The sequence below is a fragment of the Pan troglodytes genome, chromosome 2 (assembly GCF_028858775.2).
Source record: "Pan troglodytes isolate AG18354 chromosome 2, NHGRI_mPanTro3-v2.0_pri, whole genome shotgun sequence".
NCBI classification, from domain to species: domain Eukaryota; kingdom Metazoa; phylum Chordata; class Mammalia; order Primates; family Hominidae; genus Pan; species Pan troglodytes.
In genome coordinates this window covers 155,014,650-155,029,894 of record NC_086015.1, presented here as the reverse complement: position 1 = coordinate 155,029,894, position 15,245 = coordinate 155,014,650, and the positions used below count along the sequence as shown (strand labels likewise).

At 35.3% G+C, this 15,245-nt stretch overlaps 1 protein-coding gene across 1 annotated transcript; it reads right to left on the bottom strand.

Moving 5' to 3' along the window:
- Window positions 1-318: 318 nt before the first annotated feature.
- AADAC (arylacetamide deacetylase) lies at window positions 319-15,032 on the bottom strand. Its single transcript, XM_001145851.6, has 6 exons — window positions 14,955-15,032; window positions 14,689-14,850; window positions 11,404-11,626; window positions 8,535-8,604; window positions 4,174-4,345; window positions 319-1,439 (listed from the first exon to the last, which is right to left on the bottom strand). The coding sequence occupies exons 2-6, from the start codon at window positions 14,824-14,826 to the stop codon at window positions 843-845; spliced, it is 1,200 nt and encodes a 399-aa protein (XP_001145851.1). The 5' UTR covers window positions 14,827-14,850; window positions 14,955-15,032; the 3' UTR covers window positions 319-842.
- Window positions 15,033-15,245: the final 213 nt, after the last annotated feature.

Genomic DNA, 15,245 nt, shown 5'->3' with positions numbered 1-15,245 from the left:
CGCCATCTGAAGACTGCCTGTAGTTGGGCTTCTTTATAATTAGAATACACTACATAGTTCATAGTTAATACAAGTAATTCTGCCCAGCCTTAAAGATATTCCATTTTATTTATTTTTCTCCCTGCAATATTGGGATGGGCTTTTCAGAGATTAAAATTTTCTCTGATTTTTCTATCATTGGTCAGTGACTTCCACATCTGTAGTCTTTGGCTGTTAGGTCAGTGTTCATCCCAAATATTTCTTCTGTCTTTACTAAAGTTCACTTTCTCTACCTTTCCTCAAATAAAAAGCAGCTAATTCCCCAAAGTACCACAGTGATTTATTTTTTATTTTTTTTAGCATTGGTTAGTTTAACACTTGGTACCTGAATTCTAAAAGTGTTTCATAAAGAAATTTACAGTGGTAATAAATTGACATTTCACTGAGGCAACTGCTTTTGAAAAGAATTGGCACTTAATTCATATCTGTGATTAGGCATGTTTCACGTTATAAATGAACATTGAATAGAATCTTGACATTACTCAGATGGGCAATATTTGCTCACATTTATTCTCCTGCATCATAAATAGTAGCCAACTCACAAAAATAAAGTATACAAGAATGTAATATTTTTTAAAATAAGATTAATAGCGTAAGAAGGAAAATCTCAGAAAAAGCAGATAGACAATGTAGAAAATTGAAATCCCACAGTCAGAAAAAAAAACAGAAAACTGCCTATTTAAGAATTATGCTACATGTGGAACTTAACTAGACCATTCTAAGAAAGACCAATTTCTAATGCAAATTTTCTGAGGTTTTGAGATTTACTTTATTTTTAAAATATGTTATAGCTACATGTTTTACTATAGATTTTCCTTTAGCCACTCAATATACTGATTTATAAGTCTGTGACTAATTTTAAGTCCCAGAAATGAAAATGCTCCGTGGAATCCATCCTCAACATGGTTATGAGTCACCTGAACCCCAGCGTTGCGAAGTCGGGTGACATACATGAGTCCATCATCTCTTAAGAGATCATATTGACAGGTGATGACATAGGTCAGGGGTAAGCCACGTAATTTGTTGTCATCAGCCAACAAAGGGGCTGCCCTCACATCTAGGAACCCTGGATATTTTTTAGCCAGCTCAGAACTGCCATAATTTGGATTGTTATAAACATGTCCTTTTATAAACCTCTCAGGGAGCAGGGAACTCCAATTAACAAATTTGAAGAGATGACTTGATTCCACAGGTACATGTTGTCTGGAAAGCATGGCTTTTTCAAGTGATCTATCAGTGGTAAAATATTCACTCCAGAATCTGACCATGAGTGATTTGGATAGAAATAGAAAATTTGAATTTTCTTGATATGATGGTAAATCTACATCAAGAGGCTGAAGGGCAGGATAAATTAAAGACTGGATCTTGAGTTTGATCTTGACATCTGGGTCATCAAGGAGCTGAGAAGCAAGATGATTTGCACAAATCATTTTCATTTAAAACAATAAAATATCCCTAATAAGATTATCTATCTGTCTATCTATCTTGTTTTTATCTATCTATCTATTCATGATCTCAAAAAGACTTAAGTAATAAATGAAACATACCACCACAGCAAACTTTCTAACATTCAAAACGGGTTTCTAGAACTAGATGTTCATCAATATTTTCAACTTAAGGAAAATCATCTGTCATATATGCTTTATGGATAATGCAAAAAGATCTAAGTGATCATTAGAAAGTTAATCTCCTTTCTGCTAGGAATGATAACCAGAAGAATTGCATAAATATTATCTTCTGTTCATGTAAGAGTTTATTAAAATAGGCCTGGTATGGTGGCTCATTCCTGTAACCCCAGAACTTTGCAAGGCTGAAGTGTGGATTGCTTGAGGTCAGGAGTTCGAGACCAGCTGGCTAACATAGCAAAAACCCGTCTTGACTAAAAATACAAAAATTAGCCAGGTATGGTAACGCACACCTGTCATTGAAGCTACTCAGGAGGCTGAGACACAAGAATTGCTTGAACCCATGAGGTGGAGGTTGCAGTGAGCTGAGAAAACACCACTGCACTCCAGCCTGGGAGACAGAGTGAGACACTGTCTCAAAAAAAAATATTATTAAAATATACCAGTATATCAATAAGCTTTGCCATGAAGAAGAAGGATCACTTAATAGAGGTTTCTGACATGGCTTTGATGCTAAAGCGACATGTTACTTTAGGAGATTTGGGCAAGCCTTCTGTGTGAAATGGTCTATTAACATCATCTTTTATATCAAGTCTGTTGTGCTAATATTTGTAATAATCAGTGGTCTGTAAAGAGGGATATACCAATACCAGGGAGGAAAAAAGGAGACTTATAAGAATGAAATATTACAAAATATGTTTTAAATTGTGAAAACATATAGGTTAAAAAATAATTTTGTGTTTTCGAAGTGTGTAATATACTATAAAAGATGTATAGAACTTCTAAATAAAAGTACAGATATTATTAGATGTAACCCCAAATATTTTGCAAATTGTGGTATTTATCCACATTTTAACTATAATTATCAAAATAGACCATTGTGGAGCCTATTTGTAAAGATTGTTACAAGTTGCCAGGTATTTTTATATAAATTTATTCATATGACTCTCAAACAACTCTTTAAAGTTGAAAGAGTTCATTTTTCTTACAGGTGAGGAAATGAATGTTTATTTAGGGAGATTAAGCCAATATCAAATCTAGAAATTACTGCATCTCCAAGTTTCCTGATGTCCAGTCTAATGCTTTTGCTGCTACATTATGAAATCCATAATAATGATTAGAAATCTATCTGTGAAGTTTCAAATACTTGTTCTATATTGTGGTTGAAACAAAGTGCAACTATGATTCTTTACTTTTGAGAATATTGTCCAACAGATTCTAGCAGTCAAAATGCTTTTAGTGTGAAAAATTTTAAATAAATATAATTAACAAAACAAATAACAGCAACGTTTTAAAATTGCTTTAGAACCCTCGTTTGTAACTAAAGTCAACTAATAAAATCTAACCTTCTACATATGTTCTACTTAACTTCTACATAATCCCAGAGTGCTGGGATTGCAGTTCTGAGCTACCAGATGCAGCCTATAATTTTAAATGAATGATTTATCCAAAGAATTAACATTAGAGAGAAGGTCTTAGGTAGCTTCTTCTCCTGACTGCTACTCCATGGGAAAATAGTTCCTTTGTGACTACTACATGAGAAAAGAGTTTAGATGTTTAAACAATCAATAGCAGTGTTTCTCCTTCATCATAAAAACAAAATGTATTCTACATATAATCTGGGACAAAAATGCCATTTGTTATTATTATTATTATTATATTGCCATTATTAAATGACAGATAAAAAGATCTGATTTTACATCTACATACAAAAATCTTTTGAATTCTTCATATTTCTTCTTTGTAAGTAGCATGGGAATCTTTGAATGTGTTGATAATTTTCTTAAAATAGGATGATTATTATGGTAATAAAGGAATACACCATCGAAGATTATATGAATTGGTCTGAACCTCTAATAGCGTAATAGGGTCATTAGTCTCAAAATTACAATCTCATTCACCTACTTAATATAATATTTTACTGACACATATTATTTTATTTTTTATGCTTTTAAGAGACAGGGCCTTATTCTGTCACCCAGGCTGGAGTACAGTGGCACGATTACACCTTACTGTAACCTTGAACTCCTGGGCTTAAGAGATCCTTCTGCCTCAGCCTCCTCAGCCTCCCAGGTAGCTAGGACTACAAACTTACACTATTATGCCAGGCTAATTTTTCTTTTTTCTTTTTTTTTTTTTGTAGAGACAGGGTCTCACTGTGTTTCCCAAGCTGCTATCAAACTCCTGGTCTCAAGCGATCCCTTTGCCTTGGCCTCCCAGAGCGCCGGGATTGCAGTTCTGAGCTACCACATGCAGGCTATAATTTTAAGTGAATGATTTATCCAAAGAATTAACATTCCCTTAAGAAAGAAAAAAAATCTATGACAGAAGCAGAGATTGATCTTATAATGTTTTAGTCATTTCTTCTCAATATTCTCTTTAATAGTTTCAAAAAATTAATCTCTCTATTTGCATTCATATTTTAATACATGCATTAAATGTTTATAAATATGTTTTTAAAACAGCGTAGAAACGCTATTTTTAAAAAGCATAGAAATTATGAACATACCTGTTGAGTCACTGCTGCAGCTAAATTCCCTCCTGCACTATCTCCAGAAATACCGATTCTCTCAGGGTTCACACCATATTTTGCAAGAACTTTTTTATGTAAGAACCACCTTAAGGCATTATATACATCTTCAAATTGAATTGGGAAATGATACTTAGGTGCTAATCTGTAGCTGTAGAGAGAAAACATAGTTTACACATTTTTTTGTTTTGATTAGACTGTAATATATTATTGGTGCAAAAGTAATGACAAAACCGCAATAACTTTTGCACCAACCTAATACATGCTGGAGGTGCACATAAGTATATAATTTCTTTAATTTTCAAACTAAACACAGCCATATAACCAGCACTCAGATCATGAAATATAACATTGCCCGCATCCCAGAAACCTTTTGTTTACTCTCTTTAATTCCTGACGTATCCACTAATTTGACATAACAGCATAAATTAATTTTGCCTAGTTTTGGCCTTTAAATAAATAAAATCATATAGCATATACTCCTGTGTATCTGGTTTCAATTGTTCAACATTATGTTTTTGAGCCTCATTCACATTGCTTCTGTCTTCCTGTATAGTACTCTATTGTTTGAATATACCACAAATCATTTACCCATTAACATGTTGATGGGCTAAGTGAAATAAGCCACTCATGGAAGAACAAATACTGTATGTTTCCACTTATATAAGGTGTCTAAAATAGTCAAATTCATAGAATCAGAGTGAAAAGATGGTTGCAAGGGCTGTGGGGAGGAGGAAATGGGGAGTTACTGATCAGCTGGCACAAAGTTTCAGTCAAACAAGTTGAATAAGCTCTACAGATCTGCTGTACAACATTGTACCTACAGTCAAAAATAATGCAAATTTAAAAATTCACTAAGAGGGTAGATCACATATTAAATGTTCTTATAAATAATTAAACAAACAATAAATACTAAATAAATATTTTTCCAAGTAAAAAAATGTTATGGGGATTTAGGCTGCTTGCAGTCTTGGGCACAAACAGTGCTGCTATGAATATTCTAGTACATGTTTTTTGGGGCCCTATGGCTGTGTTCCTGTTGATATATACCTGTGCTATTGCTAATAACAGAGGTATGCATATATGCTTAGCTTTACTTAATAATGTCAAAGAGTTTTGCTAAGTAGTTTACCAAGTTATTCTCAAACTAGAGCTTATGGAAGTGCTGTTGATTCAAAACCTTACCAACACTTGGTATCTTATGTCTTTCTCATTTTATCTATAATATCGAGTATGTACAGGTATCTTATAATAGTCTTAATTTGTATTTTCCTGATGTATACAGTACATTTTCATATATTGTTTGATGATTTCGATATCCTTTTCTGTAAATTGTCTTTCTGAGTCTTTCACCTATACTTCTATTAATTGGTAGGTGTTTTTATATTTTGGATTTGAAAAAGTATATATGTATTTAAAAACTTTTATAGTATACATATGTCTATACCCACATATATATACACACACAAACTTTAAGACTTCTATTAATGTCTTTTGATGAACATAATTTCTTAATTTTTTTTTGTGGGGGGGACAGAGTCTAGTTCTGTTGCCCAGGCTGGAGTCCAGTGGCACGATCTCGGCTCACCGCAACCTCCCACTCCCAGGTTCAAGCAATTCTCCTGCCTCAGCCTCCCGCGTAGCTGGGATTACAGGTGCCCACCACCACACCCAGCTAATTTTTGTATTTTTAGTAGAGATGGAGTTTCACCACGTTGGCCAGGCTGGTCTCAAACTCCTGATCTCATGATCCACCTGCCTCGGCCTCCCAAAGTGCTGGGATTACAGGCATGAGCCACTGCACCCGGCCTGAATTTTTAATATAACCGTTTTACTGAGATATTCATAACCTATAAAATTAACACATTAAAAGTATGCTCTTAATTTTTAATATAACCATTTTACCGAGATATTCATAACCCATAAAATTAACACATTATAAGTATGCAATTCAGTGATTTTCAATATATTCAGAGTTGTGCAACCATTGCCACAATCAATTTTGGAAGATTTTCCTCATGCCAAAAGGAAATCCTATACCCATTAGTAGTCACTTCTCATTTCTCCCCATCCTCCAAACCCAATCATAGGCAACCATTAATCTACATTCTATCTCTATGCATTTGCCCTATTTTGGACATTTTATATAAATGGAATCACAAAACTTTCCATTTATGACTGGCTTGTTTCATCTAGCATAATATTTTCAAAATTTGTCCATACTGTAGCGGTCCTTTTATTAACAAATGAATAATTAACTGATAAATGGATGAATAAAATGTGGTATATTTACACAACTGAATATGTGTATAGATATGCCACATTTTATTTAAATATTCAATTGAATTGCAAATATTCAATTGTATAGATATACCACATTTTATTCATCCATTTATCAGTTAATGAACATTGGGTTGCTTCCACTTTTAAGGTTTATGAATACTGCTTCTGCGAACATACAAGTTTTTATATGGGTATGTTTTCATTTCTCTTGTGTATACACCTAGAAATGGAAATACTGGGTCAATATGGTAACTCTGTTTGAACTTTTAAGGAGCTGCCGAAGTGTTTATTCCCACCAGCAGTATAGAGGATTCTGATTTTTCCATGTCCCCACTAACGCTTGTTATTATCTTTTTAAATATGTATATTATACTCATCCTAGTGGGTGTGAAGTGGTATTTCATTGTGGTTTTGATTTGCATTTCTCTAATGACTAATGATATTGAGCATCTTTTCATGTGCTTATTGGTCATTTTAATTTAAATATAACCAAAATTATCTATCTTTTAATATTGGAGTTCTTCATCTTTAATATAAATAAAATGAGAATATTTGAAGGCAAGGCATATATTTGCATAAATATTTTAAAGTATATTTTATCTTTCAAGTACATGAAAGATGCTTATTGGCCATTTTAATTTAAATATAACCAAAATTATCTATCTTTGAATACTGGAGTTCTTCATCTTTAATATAAATAAAATGAGAATATTTGAAGGCAAGGCATATATTTGCATAAATATTTTAAAGTATATTTTATCTTTCATATACTAGTGATTTATTAGTCATTGCAATGAATTAAACACAGATGTCGGTCTTATACTGTAATTTGACTTGCCATGTTTAAGAAAATTCTCTTTAAGTATAAAGTTGGAATGCAAAACAGCATAAGCTTGGATTTTCTAATTGCATTTTACAAAATATTATTCTAGCCACTATATTTATGAGTGATCACATACAACCAAATATTGATCAAGATTATGTCCCAACTTTATAATAATGATTTAACTTGACAAATGGTGATGAGTATGTTATTTTTTTAACTGTTCATTTCAATTTAAATATATACTGCTCTGGCATGAGTCTACCCAGCAATCCACCCCTAATTTTACTGTCCCTAAGTGCTCTTTCCATAAGTGGATTATTTATCTAACATAATTTTATATGAACTCATCTATTTTGTTTAATTTGATAATACTTTTTAATATACTTAGCGCAGTGTATAACACTTGTTGAGCCTAAACTATAGGCTATATTTTAAATATTTAAAATTATATAGCCTACATTTTAGGCTCACCGAGTGCTATATATGCTGGACTCTGTTTCAAGGATGTTATCACTTACTCTTCACAGTGACCATCTGAGATGGAAATTATTTATGACGCACTTTTATAGATGATCCTGTGACTCCAGGGCACTCATTTTTAAAGACTGGGAATTAAGGGTTGAAAGGAAATACCGTCCAGGTAATTATATCCATAAATGATACAGTTTGAATTTACGTGAAAAAATTTTTTACTTTTTGCTGTTTCTTTTTGCCGAAATAACACGTGTACACACATATACAGATTTTTTTTTCTCAACTCTAATCAGGTTAGGCCTAGCACTCACTTGCAATTGCCTACTTAGTGTCATCTGAGAAACATTTATTTTTGGCATAATCATGCATTGGCTGAGAAAGCTGAGAGAATCGGCTGAGCGCGGTGGCTCACGCCTGTAATCCCAGCACTTTGGGAAGCCAAGGAGGGTGGATCACCTGAGGTCAGGAGTTTAAGACACGCCTGACCAACATGGTGAAACCCCATCTCTACCGAAAATAAAAAAATTAGCCGGGCGTGGTGACTCGTGCCTGTAATCCCAGCTACTCGGGAGGCTGAGGTATGAGAATCACTTGAACCCGGGAGGAGGAGGTTGCAGGGAGCCGAGATCCTGCCACTGCACTCCAGCCTGGGTGACAGGGTGAGACTCCATCACACACACACACACACAAAAAGAAAGCTGAGAAAATCTTGGCATGTCAGACATCTGGCCAGGAAACCAAACAGCACAGCTCTTACTTGGTTGATACGACAACAGCATCAAGTCTGTCTGCTGTCCATCTTGACAGCAAGTCATAATCACTTAGAGCTGAAATAAAAGGATAAAAGCAACATATTAGTAAAACAGACAAATGAAGACAAGGCTGTTTCCTTCACAAAAATCCTGCTGCACTTCTTTCACGTTCTGGCAGTTCTATTTTACCTTAAAATACGAGAGACAAATTTAACACTGTATTTATAAGAAGCCATCCATTCATGACTCAGTGGAATTCAAGTTTCCCAGTGAACCTCCTAATGCTCTTCCTCCCTTTTATCTTTTGTCCTGCACATTTTGCCATTGATCCTTCTGTGTCAGACTCATTCTCTAGATTAACCCAACTGTGTGTACTGGAAGGAGGTACTGATTTGGCTCTGTTTTAGATGATGGGTATACAAAGATAAAAAGACAAGTCGCTAACTTGATCAATACGTTGTCAGATATGTGAGCCAAGGAGATATAGACAGAATTGTTGCAATATAGAAGGATCACCTAAGTCTGCATGGGACAATAGAAAAGGCACCTGAATATAAGTGGAATAGAACTAGGTCCCCTTAAACAAACACTGGAACTTACTGCTTGCATCTGTACTACTACTTTAAGAATGTATCTAGCTGAGGCCTCTCTTTGCCTCTTTTTCTCTTGTCTAAGAGGAAGACGTAATGCTCTTTTTTTTCCATTTCCAACCTTCCTGTCTATATCCAATTATTTTACTAGTGCTCTAAATCTTCTTGCCTTTCATTTCCTCTGGGATGTGTATCTATCAGTCAACACTCCCAGCCCATTACTTGGCTAACATATTTCTACTTATTGCCTTCATTTATTTCAGTCTACCAACTTGTTTATATTTCTCCTGCACAAAAATAAAAGAAAATGCTCCTACTTAACTCTCATTTCAATCTATAATTTTCTTGCTTATTTATTTCACAACTAAGTCCTTTTAAGGCCAGCAATTATTCTAACCATTTTATTTTCTTCCCTCTCACTTTTTGCTTGCTGTAATGTGTTTCTCTGTGAATATCCCATCATGTCAGCAAGTCTCTCCTCAACAATATTAACATAGAAAGTTCAACATCCAAGAGACATACTTCCATCCTACTTACTTGACATCTCTACACTATGCAGGACTTCTATTATTTCCTCTTTCTTGAGGTTCTCACCTTCTTCGGCTTTCTTTTCATTTTCTGACATTTTTGACCACCTCAGTGCTTTGCTGTCTGCTTATTCCTTCACCCAACAATTTTGTTTGCATTCCCCAGAAATCTGTTCTCACCCTCCCAGTCATCCTGTCAGAAATGAGTCACTCATTCAGATCTCTCTATTTTTTTAATCTTCTGTCTTTTTCTCCTCTAACTTCCCACATCAATGGACAAATTTGCTTAATTTCAAGTCTGTAACATTTTCTTTTCAGGACTAATTTATTCTTCCTCTCTAGAGTTCAGAGTTCTTAACTTAGTAGGCCCAGTCCAATCTTCACTCCTCCAGTTATCTATACTGTATTCATTGGAGGTAAACAGATGAATCTCAAGAGCCCTAGGACTCAGGTGGGTTAGGTGATTTTCTCACATAATTGGGACTTTTATCCCAGTGCTTCCACTTCTAAATGTTTTTCTCTTTCTGCTGTAATTCTATACATCAAGAAATATACAACCTTCACACCCAATCTTGATTACTCTTGCCAAATAAACTAAGTTTAGCCTAAAGCTGCCTCTTTCCATATTTTAAAGGTTTCTTGATACACAGTGAGTTGTAACTTAATTGGATGTGTAACCTACTCTTGTCCCAATCACTGAGTTTCAGCCAAAGGTAACCAACTTGTGGAACCAGTTTCAAATAAGGCAAACGCTGAGCTGTAACCAATCCGCCTATTTCTGTGCCTCACTTCTGTTTTCTGAATGTCACTTTCCTTTTTCTACCTATAACTCTTCTTCGACCAGGAGGCAGCGCTGGTGACTTTCTGAACCTATTCTGGTTCAGGAGGGTGCCTGATCCACAAGTAGTTCTTTGCTCAATTAAACTCTGTTAAATTTAATTTGTCTAAGGTTTTTCTTCTAACATTCTGGCCTATTATTTCCTACATTTATCACTTTAAAACACACTGTGTTATTTACTTATTTATCGATTAAAGATTGTCTCCATTAGAATGTAAGATCCAAGAAGACAGGAAGACAGGATTTTTTCTTTTTTTTTTTTTTTTTGAGGCAGAGTCTTGCTCTGTTGCCCAGGCTGGAGTGCAACGGTGCAATCTTGGCTCACTGCGACCTCCGCCTCCTGGGTTCAAGCGATTATCCTGCCTCAGCCTCCTGAGTAGCTGGTATAATGTGTGCCCGCCACCACACCCGGCTAATTTTTGTATTTTTTTAGTAGACACAGGGTTTCACCATGTTGGCCAGGCTGGTCTCAAACTCCTGACCTCAAGTTATCCACCCTCCTTGGCCTCCCAAAGTCCTGGGATTACAGGCGTGAGGAAATTTTGTCTACTCAAAAATATATTCAAAGATATAAAAATATTACCAGACATATAGTAAATATGAGTACATGGATGAAAACATTAAATGGTTCTGTAATATCAAGTGGAGAATGATAGAAATAACAAGGCTTTCTTAGAGTAATTGCGATAAATAGAAAAAAAAAGTTTCTTCTCACCTCTACCTGGGTTGATGAGGAAATGCGTATGTGGAAAAGAGTGATATAAAGCTTCAGGGAAAAGTAAAACTTTGCCAGAACAAAGCACGAGAAGATAAAAGAGGCAGTAATGTCCATGCCGAAGGGCATGTGTACCTACTGAAGACTTAGTAAAATGTTTGCAAACTACCTCAGTGACAGAGATTTTTCAAAGCATTCACTTACCAGCACTTCCCACGCACCAGCCTCCACCATGGATGTAAAACAACCCCCTTCTTAGTGCTTCAGACTTTCTCTTTGGCACATATACCCGAACAAGAATGTTGTTGAATTTTGTCTCAGTCACAGTGACGTTTTCATCTGAGGTTGGTGGGACTTCATCAAAGCTCCCGACAACCTTAAAGGAATCCATAAAATGGTGAAGTCCCAGGAGCTCCACAAATGTAGCCTAAAAATGAAATTCACAAACATCCTGAAATTCAAGTATCAAATGGCAAAGAGATCTATGGACTTATAGGTAGACATTAACCCTTAATAAACTCAAATGGAATGAACTAAATTTTCATGCATGAATCCTGCTTGGTCCTTTTAAAAGAAACCAGAAATGCAAAGGTTATGCCTAGGGTGGTTCTTAAAAAAGAAGGAATATACTGTGAAGGAAATAAAAATATTTCATCCCAAAATATATCTCCTTGACATAATGCAAGGTGGCTTTTCAGAAGGGCTGGAAATACAAGATTAGCTGGAAAGCTTTTCTTTTGTGGAGGTGATTTGCATCTGTAGAGAAAATCTGCATTGATGGCTTCTGAGAGCCTTCATTTGTCCAGATCTAGGAAAAATCAACTGAGAATCTGACACCTTTAAAAGTCTGAAAGAAATTTTTACCATCTGTTCTCTCTGAGGGCTGCTACCTGTGAGGATCCATCTATATAACAAGACCACTTTTGCTAACCATGTCTCCTCTTCTTTCCTTCCCATAACCTGTCTTGCCATCATATCATTTTTTGGCCAAGCCACCATTCTTTCTGTAACCTCAAGATAGTAAAAAAAAAGTGTCAACCATCTGGCCATTTCTTTGAGATTTTATATTTTGTAAGTCTATTATGTATGCTAAAAATGTATATGCCTTTTTCTTCTATTAACCAGACCTGTCAGTTGACTTTCAGCAACTTTCAGAGGGCAAAGATGAAGTTTTATTTTGACCCCTGCTACTAATTTAGTTCCTATGTCACTAAAATGTGTCAGGCTCTCTACCAAGCTTTACGGTTTCAGAGATGAACCAGACAAATGCTCTTCTCAAGAATCTCAGAGTTAAGTGTGAAAGACAAATAAATGGTTACAAAACAATGTAAATACTATTACAGAGCTCTGTACAAAGTACTTTGGGAGCGAACAGCAGGTGATTACAAAAAGCTACTTGGGAGTAGAAACTGGAAAAGCAATTTTGTCTGAGGCTTGAAATAAATACCTTTTCCTAAGTCTTTTGCTAACCAAATAAGAAAAGGAAAAACCCTGGCAGGTCGAGGAACTGGTTTAGTTTAGAAATAGGGAGGTGCAGTGAGGCGTGGCTATGGAGCTGGTTGCACATGGGAGCTGGGAGTCAGGGTTGGGAGGGAAGGAATGAGTGGGAGAAAAAGGGAGGGCAGCTTGCCTGCCTGCAGCCCATCCTTTCACTGTAGAATGAGTCAGTGTTCTGAGCACTCTATTGTAGTCATCTCAGTAATAGTAACAACTTGCTTATATGGGAGGAAGATAACATTTTCTTATCCATGTCAGATATGAGGAAAGTGAGCCCAGGAAGGTTAAATATGTCGTCCATGCCTACACAACTAGTAAATGATATTTACTAGGATTCTCAGTCCAGTAGTTTGATTCTTGATGTAATGTTCATAACGTAATCCTTTAATAAAGGGTATGAACACTCAAAGATTGCCAGACATTTCAGAGAAGCCAGCAAAACTAATCAGGAAAAAAGGGACAAACCAGGAGCATAAACGATCACAAAAAAGCAAGCAAACAAACAAGCAGATAATTCAGGAATAAGAAAGGGCATTAAAACAACTTTTAAAAGGTATATCTACTGAGAGCTCTGAAAATACATTACTTTCATAAATTGTGGACAGAATGTAAGTAAATGAATGAATGAATTAATTAAAAGGCTACCAGAGAAGAATATATATATAATTGCTTAAATAAATAAAAATTAATATAAAGACTCCAAGAAAAAAATCAAAGACCTCTCACATATTGTAGCACAGACAGCAAATATGAGGGAAAAAAATGTGTCCCTTTCTTAAAGCTCTTTAATAGCTCTGCATCACATACAGAATTAAATCAAAACTTACTACCAGTGCCCACAAAGTACTGTATGATATGGCTTCTAACCTCTCCAAACTAATTGCAACAATTTCCCCATTAAACCCAAATGTTTCATATGATTTCTTGGACTTGTCAATATTCTGTAGCTGGGGTGTTTGTACTTGTTGATGTCTCTGCTGGAAAACATTTTTCTTAGCACTTAGAATGGTTGGTTTCTTTTCATTCTTCTGGTCCCTAAGTAGCTGTTTCCTCTTCAGAATGGCTTTTTCTCACCATGCATACAGTAGCCCACTCTTGCCTTCTGCCCAAATTACTCTCTTTTCTTCCATCTTACCTCCTTAAAGGTACTTCTCATGAACTAAAATCATTTATTCATTTAATTCTAATTTATTTTTTTCTCCACCACTAGAATGTCAACTGTGTGGGGACAGACTACTTGTTTGCCTAATAGGATTTGAGACAGTTGAATTGTTGAATAAATGCAAAATAAAAGATTAATCCAGGAGTTACAACATTCATCTGGTTTAATCTCTGAAAAGAGATTTGTTTTAATGAAGATAATAAAATAACCAAAGAAGTAATAGTAAAATATCCTCAAGGATCCAGAGAGAGCTACACCTTTTTAATTTGCCAGCATCCAAGCTGCCCAGTTGCCAGGACACCCAGGTCTCCCTCCCCCTCTCATTTGTGCATATTGTGCCCTCTTGTGGTTAACCCTAGGCATGTGCCAACCAGCCTGCCCATTGAATCTTCTCTTGAGAACTTATTTACGTGTCCTTAGTCTATATTCTGAATCCCAAAGATAAGTGCATAAAAATCTGTAACTAACACAGTGCTGCATAATCAGATGATCTCTAATTTGAGTATAAAATTTAAGGAACAAACCATACCTAAGATAAGAATTTCAAAGGAGAGCCACTATCGTGACATTAAAGCTACCTAAACAAAGTACTTTTTAGCAAAACCTATTCAAATGACTCCTTGCTTGCTGTTCTTGATATTTTTTTAACATGATTCCAATACATAAGACAGAAAACAAACATTTCTAAGTAATACATTGTCAAAGGCCACAGCAGTTATTTTAAAAGATGAATAAGTCAATAAATCAAAAGAATAGAATCTTGAAAAACTTAATTCTCTAGGTCAAATGGTGGTGTATGCACATCTGAATTCATAAAATTCCAAACTTACCAAATTTTGTATAGTTTTCAGATGTGCGTTTATCCACATCATTCTCCATGGCTCCTCAACGTTATCTGGGAGAGGCGTATAAATATAATATGCTATGAGGATCCCCACAATCAGAAGGTACAGCGATTTTCTTCCCATGGTGTACGTCCCGCTTCTTGGTCTCTAGAAACACAGAAAGTAAACTTACATGATATGCCTGAATAGTGTACTTTAATAAGCAGTGTGCTTCAGCTCCACCCAAAAGCTTTGAAAACAGAGTTGCTCACTTAGTTTAAGGGTTGGCATAATAAGGTCAAAATTTTATCTGTTATCCAGATACAGTCATGTTAAGTGCAACTTCAAGGTTTAATGAGTAATAGGAAACTAGGGCAAAGTTTGTCAATGATCATGCTGTTATCTGTATTCCAATAAACAGCATGTATTGAGTAATAACTCGGGAACAAATTCTTTAACTCTAACAAAATTATCCATAGAAAACATACAGAATTCAGAATCTTTATTTTAAAATAGCTTATCATGGAAAAAACAAATTATATATATACACACACATATATATA